The following is a 12,163-nucleotide window of genomic DNA, read 5'->3' as shown; positions in this document are numbered from 1 at the left end:
AGACAAACAGATGGGTCCTACAGAACCTGTTTCTGGCTGAGAGCTTACTGGCCTTCTTTGACCCACTGTTAGGTACTTTTGAAGTTACGCTGTTCCTCTCAATACCTGAAGTTCTCTGCTGTTGTGCTGCTGGAATTTTTTTTCTCTTTGCTTATTGCAGTCTGATTTTAGCTATCCTTTCATTTTATTTTCTTTTGGTCACTGTAGACAGTCATTTAATATAGTTATTCTCAGGCTGTTTAATTGTTTCTCTGAAGACATTTATATATTGATGTTTGTGTGTGATTTTTACATTCTGAGTTGAGAGAGAGAAAGCCAAACATTATTCTTCTTTAATTCTGTTGTTACATAATTTTTGCAGCTTTTTAGAAACTGGTGGAATGTTGTGGAGAATCATCAACACGTGGTGGTTCTGTTGAGGGTTCAGCAACTTTAAAAACTTCCAATCTTTCAGAACATGTAGTCAGGTGGATCTAGAGGAATAATCTGATGCTTGTAACTAACTATGGCAAGCTGAGAAAAAAATGCATGGAGAAATTCTCTCTTACTTGTCCTAAACTTGGCTGTTGCAAATAATACATATTTGAATAATTAATGTGCTGTGACACATTGTGATTTGCCAGAATGGCTTCTGGTACGCACAAAACCCCCCTGAACACCAAAATTGTAGTGCTACTCCCCATGCCTTGTTGCTGCATAAGGCATTGGAAGTTACTTGAAGATATATCAAATTCTTAAAAAACAGTCTGCGTGACCAAATCCAAGTTGTTTCAAGTTGTTAGGCACAGTGAAAGGATAAATGGTAGAGTGAGCACAAAACAGTGGAAGATTTTATGCAAAATAATTGTATATAGCAATCTTCTGTTAAATATAAGACTGCGTGTGGGTATGCTGCCAGCTGCTTTTGCATACCAATTCCATTGGGTATGCTCTGCTCTTAATGTGTAGGATCAGTCATGCAGGGTTTCCTAGTGTGGCATAAACGCTTTCAGTAACAACAAATGACAATCCATAGGTTCATTAGAGCCTAGTATCTTTTGTTTAAAAGGGGGGAAGAAAGTAATAATAAAAATGAAATTTGGTGCTCATTCTAGCACCTCAAATGTCCAAAATTTGTGAAGGGGAGACTGCGTTTGGTATGACTCTCAGTAGAATAGCACTTGTTGAAATCTAGAAAACACAGCTAAGCAGCTTCAGTCCTCGTTTGGAATTCATGTCTGCTACTCTCTTGGCAGAGTATCTTCTATCTGTTACAGCACTGCAGGCACAGATAGAAAACGTAAAGGCATTCTGCCTGAACACTTAAATGTTGAGACAACAAGCAGATTTATCCAGGTATCTGAAATATTACTATTAGATTTATTGGAAAAATTACACATTGACTGTTCTAAAAAGGAGATTTGGTTATTTTGAATTTAGAAAAAAAACCCTTGTATTGTTAGATATATCATGATTTTAAAGTCACTGGTCACTTCTGCCCATTAATAATGGTGGGTATGGGTACACTGGAGAAATTAAACTTCTTACGTGTTGACTTATTTTCTCTTGAAGTAACATATCCACCAATCCGGACCCAACCTGTCATATTTAAAATGAGAGCAAAATTTTGCGATTTAGGTTTTGGGGGAAAAATGAAAAGATTGGTTTAAAGTTGTGCATAATAGATGAGTTTGATTTATTAGAAGCCCTCTAGATCTCTATAATTATCTGGTGGGAAAGCTGATTTGGTGTGACTTACCGTCCAGAGATCCTGAAGTGACAGCCTGAACTGCTCCTTTATCTTTGGAGAGAAGAGACTTAACCCATTAGTAACGGATTGCTGGATATATTATTTTAGAGAAAAAAAAAAAAGGAAAAACAGGTAAGATTTTTTTTTTTTCCTCCTTTTCTATTTCCTGTCTACTACAAAGGCATTCTTTGTCATCTTTGATATATCAGCTGTTGATTATTTGGTGACATGAACAGTTAGCCTCAAGCTTCACAATACCTAAATGTAATGATTTTTGCAAGTATTTCATACTGTGGCTGCAGACTAGGAATAGGCTTTCTGGAAAACAATGATTTCAAGTTGCATGTATTAAAAGATTTAAGGATTATGGTTAGGGCTTTTGAAAGTACACCTTTGGTAAAGCAAGAAAAGTGGTAGCTTCTGTAGATAATTGTGTGGGGTTTTTTTTTTGTACATGACTAGACAAAAGTCAATTTATGACATCTGAGTTGAATTGCAGTTTGGCATAAAACAGTGTTTCCCATCTGAGAAGACATACTATTGAGTCTATATAAACATGTCTTTTAAAAAGTTTTAGAAATGTTCCTGATAGAAAGTTTTTGTGTGTTTTCAGAAAGTATTGCCTTTTGACATTCTATAATAAACTTGCAATATGGCAATGCATGCAATATACCAAGACTTTAGGTTATTTTTGACCTCTAGCAGACATTGGCAAAACTGAAACTTTAATTTCTCAGTGTGATTGAACTTGATGATATGGGGGGCATTTTGCACTCTGTTTTTCTGTTGCTAAGATCACAGCCAGAAGCTGAAGTTGTGAGCACCTTAATGAAAGTCAAACCTAAGTTTATATTTAGTTGCTTAGTTTAGTTTTATGAACCTGCATTTATGGGCAAGACAGCTATTTCAAGGACTTGAAAACTGTAGAATAAAAATTTATTTTAACTAATGCACATACACATTTTAATCTGTATCTATTCATCACGAGTTTGAGCCTCTAATACAGCTAGGTTGGCCAGGTTCAAGGTCAGGTTGCATGAGACTTTAAGCAACTTAATCTAGTAGAAGGTAACTCTGCCCATGGTAGGGAAGTTGGTCCCTTTCAACCCAAATGATTCTATGATTCTCTGACAGTTTTAATCTTCAGTATTAATTTGATGTAATAAATATTGAGGTTACTGTAGTGTAAATGAGAACAGGATCCTGGATGTTCTGAGTTTCGTAGGTGTGCTGGGATTTCCTACATTATAAATCACAATTATTTTGTTGTTGTTTGAACATAGGAAATTACAGAGCAAAGAAAAAAGGTGTAGATAGGTTTTTGGTAAAAAAATTCACAGTTCAAGATGTTTATTAGTCAGGGGGACAGGGAGGAACAAATACAATGTGGAGGATCCTAAATATGTGTGAAGTTAGCTCAGTGCTTAGAAAACTTTCCCTACTTTCCTAAGTTGTTTTTTTTTCCCTTAAAGTAAAGGCAAATAAGATTTGAAAAATGTCCTCCTATTTTTTTGTCTTTTACTGTCTTGAAATATATATACACATACTTCCAGTCTTATAGCGAGTAATAAGTCCTTGGGGATAACACAGGTTTCCTCCTCATGGACACTATTATGGAAGACCACTTGCTAGGTCTGAGGGAGACAAGTAAACCTTTTAATTTGTCGTCCATAGTTGGAAAACATCACAGCTGGGCTTTAGGGACAAAATATATGCTGAGTGGTGTTCAACTGCTGTTTTGTCTTTCAAAATACAGGCTTGGGGCAGATTATAGTAAGAGCTTGCAAATTCACCCTTACTCTTCAGAGAAAACTTAGCACAATGTACACAGTTGCAGCATTACTTATCCCCAGACTGCTGTTTTAATTACCTCATCAGCTTGCTGTGAATGGAAGAGTTAGAGAGGTACAGATGGAAGAGTTGAGAGGGAGGAGCAGAACATATGTGGTGGAAGGAGAATTTTCCAGTGGTTTAGAAAGGAAGGTTTCTTGCTACTCACTGATCAACTTTTTTACCCTAAGAAATAGATCTTTACTTAATCACAATTAATTGCAACAAAACATGGGATGCATATCTTTAAATCACTTTTCTATTACTCTTGTAAGCTCAGAGCAGAAAAGATTTGTGACTCCCCCCCAACAGTGTAATTTAAATACTCCTTTTGAAAATGAAATAATTGTCAATATAACCGAAATATTTATAAAAAATAGCAATAATTATTGCAGCTAGTACTAGCTTAGTTGCATGTCATGCAATTTCTGGGCTTCTGTTTAATTATCATTAGATCTTCTCTTATTTTTCTGTTTGAGAAAAGTTCTTCTTTTTTAAAAAAATAGCCTTCTTAAGTACTTCTGGAGTAACAGTAGCACCTGAAAATAACTATATAAATAATTGTTAATACAACTTTCAGTTCAGATTACTGAAGTTAAAGTTTTAGGCATAGCCCAGAGGTGACTGCTTATTGACCGTGTATAGCATTTTCACAAAGTGTTAAGCTGTTTCAAATTTAATGTAGGTAAGGATGTATAGTTTTACTTCTGCCTTCTTCCAAGAAAGGAGGATGTTAGAGAACGTTACTGTTATCAAATGCCGAAGATAACTGCAGTATTCTGAAAGGCACAAGATGTTGCTCTGTGAAGGGGAAGTTCTTCAGAAGCTTTTATTTTCTGTGGGAAGAGTTTGTTAGTGCATTCTTTGAGATTGGCTTTATGCCAATATCATACAGGGAAGGTTTTTATACCCTGGAATAATTCTTGAGAGCTGTAAAGTTCAGATAAAAACTTATGTCAGATTATGATTCTGTTTTTATTTTTAAGAATTTGGTCACTAAGTATGTGTCTTCTTTTTAGTATGTTGGAGATTGAGCCAAAAAAGTCAAACTGAAAGATGCATCAAAATCCTGTGAATGAGTGCCACACAGCACACTGATTGATACAGTTGTTCTGGCTTTTTTTTTTTCCTCATTAGTGTGTAGTTGGTGGGTGCAATGCCAGCTTTGCATCTCAGGGAGGACTTGCCCGTCATGTGCCCACACACTTCAGCCAGCAGAACTCTTCAAAAGTTGCCAGCCAGCCAAAGGCCAAAGAGGAATCTCCATCTAAAGCTGGAATGAATAAAAGAAGAAAGTTAAAGAACAAGAGACGACGATCGTTACGTAAGTATTTCCAGAAGTAGGAGCTGTTTAAACTTTTGTCTTAGGAAACTGGTCTTTAATGTGGCTGTTTCTCTGTAGGGTCTGGTAGGGTTGGTGATGTTTAGTGTTACAGGGTTTGTATCCCTTGTGATGGCAGGAAAACAATTTCAGATTGTGTTTGTATTCCTTTCTAGGATAAGGCATTTATGCATTTAGTAGGAAAAGTCAGTTTTCTGTGAGCAGTAATTTGAGTGAACAATTTAAAGTTGCTTTCCATTTTAGAGTTACTTTTTGTTTACCTACTGTATTACTGTTAGAAGTTCTGTTTAGTGACAGTAAGATCTGAAGTTCAATACTGCAGACAGAGATTAGTGTCATATAAATTCAGATTCAGTGCATATTAATAGGTTCTTTTGCGGCACATTTCATTAGCGTAATGACAGTTCTAGGAGTATAACCAAGATCTAATTTTGGGTAGATTTGGCTTGCTATGTTTTATCTTAGTCATTCGCTGCTCAGTTGATGTTAGTTAATTTTACATGAACCAGTGTGCTCAGAAATGTGTTTTATCACAAACAAAGCTGGTTAAGGGTCTAGAGCCCAAGTCTTAAGAGAATATGAGGGTACTGGAGCTGTTTAGCCTGGGGAAGAGGAGTCTGAGGGGAGACTTTGTTACTGTCTACTACTACCTAAAAAGAGGTAGGTGTTGGTCTCTTCTGCCAAGGAACAAAACAACAGGACAAAAGGAAATGGGCTCATGTTTTGCCAAGGGAGGCTTAGATTGGGTATTATGAAAAAAATTGATAAATTAGGAAAAAGGACTTTCAAGCAGTAGAACAGAATGCCAGGGAAAGTGGTTCAGTCACCATCTCTGGAGGTCTTCAAAAGATGCCTAGATGTGGTGCTGAGGGACATGGTTTAGTGGTGGACTTGGCAGTGCTTGGTTAATGGTTGGACTTAGAGGTCTTTTCCAACCAAAATAATTCTGTAATTCTGTGTCTGTTTAAAGTGAAAATTGTTTCCTCTTGCAAATAACTTTTAGTTCACTATCTTTTCTAATTAATTTTGATCTGGTGGTTTGATTCTTAAGTTGTCCTAGCATCAGAGTAATAACAATGTCAAATTTATTTTGAGTTTCTAATGTACAGAAATGGTTAGGAAAGACAAAACAGTTGTTTAAAAAAAAAACCCCAAAACTTTGGTTGCAACTCTCCAGTACTGATTAGAACTGTTAGCGTGACAGTTGCATTTTAGAGTGGAGATATGTAAAAACTTCTAGACTTTTTCCTGCTTCCTAAGCTGAAGAAAAAAACTTCTATTAATTTTTACCTGTGGTGTGAAGCCAACCTTACAGTATTAGAGAGAAGTATGGACCTGCTACACTGTCCACAGAAATGGAGCTCTAATAGGCAGGCATAAGTAGGCATTTTAGTCCTGTCTCCTGGCTGGCAGCAGGATTTCAGGGATGGTGTGTTGGAGGACTTGTGTTACTTCACTGGGTCAGCAATTAGTCTTATTTTTCCAGGACTCTTCTGTGGCAGAACACTTGGCTGTATTATTTTTCTTTTCCTGTGAAGGAATACAGTTACCAATTTTTCAAATAGTGCTGCCACACTGTATGCACAGTAGTGGTCTTAGATGATACTCTGTATCACATGATAGTGATTATTTTTATCTTAATATCTTACTTAAGTGTAAGCAACTGAAATTTATTGAAGCAGTGGTTATGTTTCTGCCTTGAATGCAAAGAAGCCTGTCCTCAAAAGTTACAGTAAGCACCTAGAATTCAGAAAAGTTGTATTTCCTGTGTTTTTCTTCCACGCTGTGTGACAACTGTGCAGTTCAGTTCGAGAAGAGCTACTGTTAATTTCAGTTATGGTGATTTTTTTCTTTGTCTTTTTTATTTGGAAGTAATTGGATAGTCTTAATATATATGTGAACAAATTATATCATTAACCACATTGTAGAGGAGTCTTTGAAGTTTACAGTTTTGATGCTGATTCAAAATCCAAAACAAAATTAATAGCTATTTTTGTTCTTTTCAAAATTTGACTTTCAAAGAGCTCTCCCTTTCACTTTATCTGTCTGTGTAAATAAGGTTCAAGAAGGGGAGGCTGATCAGTGAAGGGTCGTGTGGTTTCCTTGCAATATCCTTTTGGTTGCATTAGTTTAGTTGTACAATTAGATGTAATGAAAGAGATTTGAAATAGCATCAGGTTCCTAAAGGATTATCTTGATTTCTTAACTGTTACTCAAAATATGTCTAAGACTGGTCACTTCAAAATTTTTACTTTCAGAGATTCTTGAGTTGCACCTTGGCTTGCTTCTCCATATTGATTTTTATTAGGTGGTTGATTTAATGCATCTTAATTCAATTCCACTCACCCCAGTAAATGCAGAAGTAGTTTTTCGGGCTGGCATGTTATTAGTAATTGATGAACATTATTAATTTACAAGTTTCAAATCAGAGCTTGGTAGCTAAGATTTGAAATTATCTGCGAATAATTTCAAATCATAATAAATGTTTGTTTACTGCAGAATTCTTGAATGAATCTGTGGCATAGATGTAAGTAGTAAATACTATGGGAATGTTGAAGGACCAGATTGTAGTACGTGAATGGTCTGCTGTCTTGATCAAGTGTTGCGTGGGAAGAAAAATGACATCTACAGCAGTTTTTTAATCTTCTTGCCACTTGAGACAAATGCAATGCTGGCTGTAGAGTCTTGCCTTCGGGCAGAAATCATCTCTAACTGAGTTGGGAACTGACTACTGTAATGTATTTCTCCAGAGGGTGTCTGACCCAGAAATGTATCCAAAGTTGATGGCGTTTTCTGACAATGCTAAATATTGGTAGCTTTTCATTAAAACTCTATTGTTGGTTAGGAGAACTTGACAAAGGACTGACAGAATTTTGTTTGTGTGTTTCTTAGCTTTTTTACTTCTAATGAATGAAATGTGTAGCTCTGTATATTTGTCTGTACAAGAAGAATGGGGAAGGGCAAGGATCTTTAGCGAAGAAGCCAAAGTAACAAAACAGCAGCATTAAGTAATTTCAGTCTAGAGTGTACAAAGCTAAGAACATAGACTTATATTTGGATATTTTTAAAGTGTCCAAAATGAGAGTTGCTGAATATATGTGCCAGGTTCTCTGCACTCTGCAAGTTGTGTTGCAAGAAGTTACAAAAAAAGGAGGTATTGAAAGATACTGTTTAATTACTCCAAAATAATCATTTGATGAAAATGCACAGTTTTACACTGCAAAAGCAATTTTTCTCCATTTTTCACTGTGTTCTTTCTACCTTTGTATGGTCTGATTAGACCCTGGCTTTATCTTTGTGTAAGTGGCTTACTAAATATTTATTGGCAATTGATATATTACATGTTGCTATTCAAACATCCTCCTGTATAAATTCTTAACACTTTAAATATGGCAGAACAATAAATTTGCTTCATCTGAGTATCTGAAAGTCACCACCCTTCTGAGAGACTTTAATGCATAAATAAAAAAGGTGACTTGACTGTGGCTTTGCATGCAACAAGAATGTGATTTTAGACTATAAAGAGAATTCTTACTTGATTTATTTTCTTTTGTAGTATCTTGTGATTCTTAAACTGTTTAGTATTTCTTTACTTTTAAACATTATGTATTCTTTGGAGCTTGGAAATCAGTAAAAAGCATGTTTTACTACAGATACCCTTATAGCTCCTTACATTAGTAGTGCTGTAGCAGCAATCTGATTTGGCATATAAATTTTGATGTTGCAGAATAATTCAGGATTGCAGTCAGTATCTTGCTTTCTGTTCTGGATAGTCTCCTACACATTCACTGCTCTGTGTGTTCTGTCATTTAGAAGTAAAGAGCCAAACATACTGAAAAGTGTGTATGTCTAAAATAGGTCACAGTATTGCTATTCTTAAGCTACCCCTCAATAAGAATTTTTCAGAACCTGAAGTTAGGCTTACTTTTTGTCACTTGCTTTTGCGATAGAGAAGATGACACTGTAGTTATTAACAAGCATGATAATTGAGTTTACTGGAGAAATGTGAGATAAGGAAATTTACTGTTCATTGAATTAACAGTAGGACTGTGTTAGTTACTGAAGACTTGGAATTTCATTTAGCAGGCTACTGGTATGAAGACTGATTTATTTGACTTTAATTGATGTGCACTTGGAACTTTGAAGCAGGAAGGGGGAATTACTTTACTCTGAAAATAATTTGACGGAATAGATTTAAGATGCAGAGAGGATATAGCATTAACACTCAATATGGAATAAATAAAACCATTCACACACCTTTGACAAATGGTGCCCTTTATCCTGCATCTGTTGAAGTGTTATTCAGTGGTAAATCTTGAAGAAATTTACTGTGTGAAACCAAAAGCAAAAATTTGGGATTGTCTTTTTTTCCTTTTCATCCTCCCTTCCTTCCTCCCTCATATTTATAAAATATTTATATGCTCACATCAGTGACCACCTGCAGCATAATCTGTGGTTCTACCTTACCACTTACAGGGAGAAAATATTTCAGTGAGATGATTGCCTAATTGGCAATATCCAACTGAGAGTAAGGACAGAACATAATGTACAGATGAATGCTTAACAACAGTTACTCCCAGGAGTGTAGCAAATTCTACTTTCAAGTGAAATCTCTAGTTTTGAAATAATGGATAGATAATTTAGGTGAAAAGGAATATAGAAGTTGCTTTAAATGAAGACAACAGAACTCTGAATCACTGTTGCAGACTGTAGGATGATAAAAAATTGGTATCAATTCCTATTTTTAGTTTGAATTTCAGTGTGTTATATAGAGAAATACTGCTCTCGAGGCTTAAAAAAGAACACTTTCATTCATACTTTTATTTGCTCAGGTAATTTTACTACTGTACTATATAGTTGTTTTTTAAAAGTGTGAAATATTTCTAATGGTATGCAAATATGTGCTGAGTAGGATTACTAAAGTACTTTTAGTGAAGAATTGTTAGATATTTACACTCCAAATCAGAATACAGTATTTTTTTTACTGTTGAAGAAACACTTAAATATCAAAGTCTCTTTCTAAAAGGAAAATGGCTTTATTAGTGCTTGCTGGGTTCAGACTACTTGTAAAGTATCAGATGGATGTTAATTGCACTTTACTTACTGTAAATTGAAGTGTAATATGTGATACAGTTCTTCTTGGCTAGAAAATAATCTGTTTATTAATAATCAAAGAACATATACATAGAAAGAAACATGTCTAGCAGTGTGGAGCTTTTCATGTGACTATTCAGCATTGTTACTCCTTGGAGATAAAAAAAATCTTGAAGAGCTGGTATTTGTGTGTGTTCGTAATAGTTCTTTCTTAATCCTTTGTTTTGTGTTCCACTGCAGCATCAAGCAGCTTTGTAGAATCTTAGAATGATTTGGGTTGGAAGGGACCTTAAAGACCATCTATTTCCAATCTCCCTGCCATGGGTGGGGACACTCTTCACTAGACCAGGTTACCCAAAGCCCTATCCAGCCTGGCCTTGAATACTTCTCTGGGCAACCTGTTCCAGTGTCTCACCACCCTCACAGCAAAGAATTTCTTCATAACATCTAATTGAAATCTACTCTCCTTAAGTTTAATGTCATTACTCCTTTCCTGTCACTATGCGCCCCTGTCAACAGTCCCTCTCCTGCTTGCTTGTAGTCCTCCTCAGGTAGTGGAAGGTCTCCTCAAAGCCTTCTCTTCTCCAGGATGAACAAGTCTCTTGACCTGTCTTCAGAGGAGAGGTGCTTCAGCCCTTTGGTCGTCTTCATGGCACTCCTCTGGACTTTTTCCAAGAGGTCCATCTCATTCTTGTACTGGGGACCCCAGAACTGGACACGGTTCAGTATCACAAGAGCGAAGGAGGAGATTCACCTTCCTTGACCTGTTGGTTATGCTGCTTTTGATGCAGCACAGGACACAGTTGGCTTTCTGAGCTGCAAGCACATGTTGCTGGGTTATGTTGAGCATCTTATTCACCAACACTTACAAGTCCTCCTCCTCAGGGCTGCTGTCAATCCGTTCTCTACCCAGTAGCCTGTTATGCTTGGGCTTGCTCTGACCCATATGCAGGACCTTGCACTTGGTTTTGTTGATTTTCACGCAGGTGGTGTGGGTCCACCTCTCCAGGTCCTTCTGGATGACATCCCCACCCTTTGCTTTGTTTTCGGTGCCATTGTTCATCTCTTTGCAGCACCTCAGTGTTTACTAGAAATAGCCAGAGCTTTTACTGATTATAAATTAGAGCAGATTGTTTGCAAAAAAGTTAAGAAGCAAGGCATAGGTGTAACTCTGCATTTAAGATATTAGTTGTATGCACTGTCACGTTTTGAAATATTTCAATGTTATTTTTTTAAAAGTCACGGCAGTAATATTGGAATTGCTGGCTGTGCTGTAATGATAATTTTGGTCTGTCTTTTTTAGGTTCCCATAAACCTAACTGGGCTGTTTTTACATTAAGTTAGAGCTTGCATTTATTAATGAGTTCTGGGCTTAGTTTCTTTGTACTGGGACTTTTTTTTTTTTAAAGAGATGATAGCAAGGGATGTTCCCAGAGGTACTCAGCAAAATTAATGAATTCTTAAGTTTTAAGATTAAGACTAAAGTTCATTTGGATCTTAAAAAAAATGAGTGTAATTCACTCTTGCTTACAAGGTGTATGGTTTGACCAAATTTAGATGAATTCTACCCCTCTTGGAGTAATTTCTTCCTTTCAGCTAATATTTACAACTCTGATAAGATAGTGCTACTGCCATAAGGACTATTTATTTACAAATGACACTTCAGACTGACTTACATGCTTGAGTATGTTGAACACTAAGGATCTCTTCTTAATTTATTTTTTTTCTAGCAAGACCTCATGACTTTTTTGATGCGCAAACACTGGATGCTATAAGACATCGAGCCATCTGTTTTAACCTCTCAGCACATATAGAAAGTTTAGGAAAAGGCCACAGTGTTGTATTTCATAGTACTGTAAGTATATATATATTATGCGTTCTGTTTACCTGTGTGTCTAAAAATTCCATTATGTCAGAAAGATTCATGCTTTCCTCTTACTGCTGTAGGCATTGAAACAAAAATATGTAATAGTGGGTATTTTATATTGTTGACTTGTCAATTTCTGTTATGGAATTAACTTTTCAAAAGTAGAGTTAGGAGATGTTGTAGCTCACAGAGTGAAGAGCTTGCAACATTTCCTGTCAGATATGCTTTGGGACATATCTAACTGCAAGCATGTGTTGCAGATAAATTTGGTTTTACCTTCTAAATAAGACTGCAATTCAGA

General features: G+C 36.1%; 1 protein-coding gene across 1 annotated transcript in view; it reads left to right on the top strand.

Annotated features, from left to right (window-relative positions):
- AEBP2 (AE binding protein 2) overlaps positions 1-12,163 on the top strand; it is a gene marked incomplete at its 5' end in the record, with an annotated part of 46,647 nt that overhangs the window by 25,535 nt on the left and 8,949 nt on the right. The window contains 2 exons of the mRNA XM_084265083.1: positions 4,697-4,883; positions 11,726-11,850. Of these exons, the coding sequence (XP_084121209.1) occupies positions 4,697-4,883; positions 11,726-11,850 (312 nt within the window). The remainder of the gene's footprint in view (positions 1-4,696; positions 4,884-11,725; positions 11,851-12,163) is intronic.

This window comes from Gallinula chloropus (genome assembly GCF_964237585.1).
Source record: "Gallinula chloropus genome assembly, chromosome: 1".
NCBI classification, from domain to species: Eukaryota; Metazoa; Chordata; class Aves; order Gruiformes; family Rallidae; genus Gallinula; species Gallinula chloropus.
This window is presented reverse-complemented; position numbering and strand designations above follow the sequence as displayed.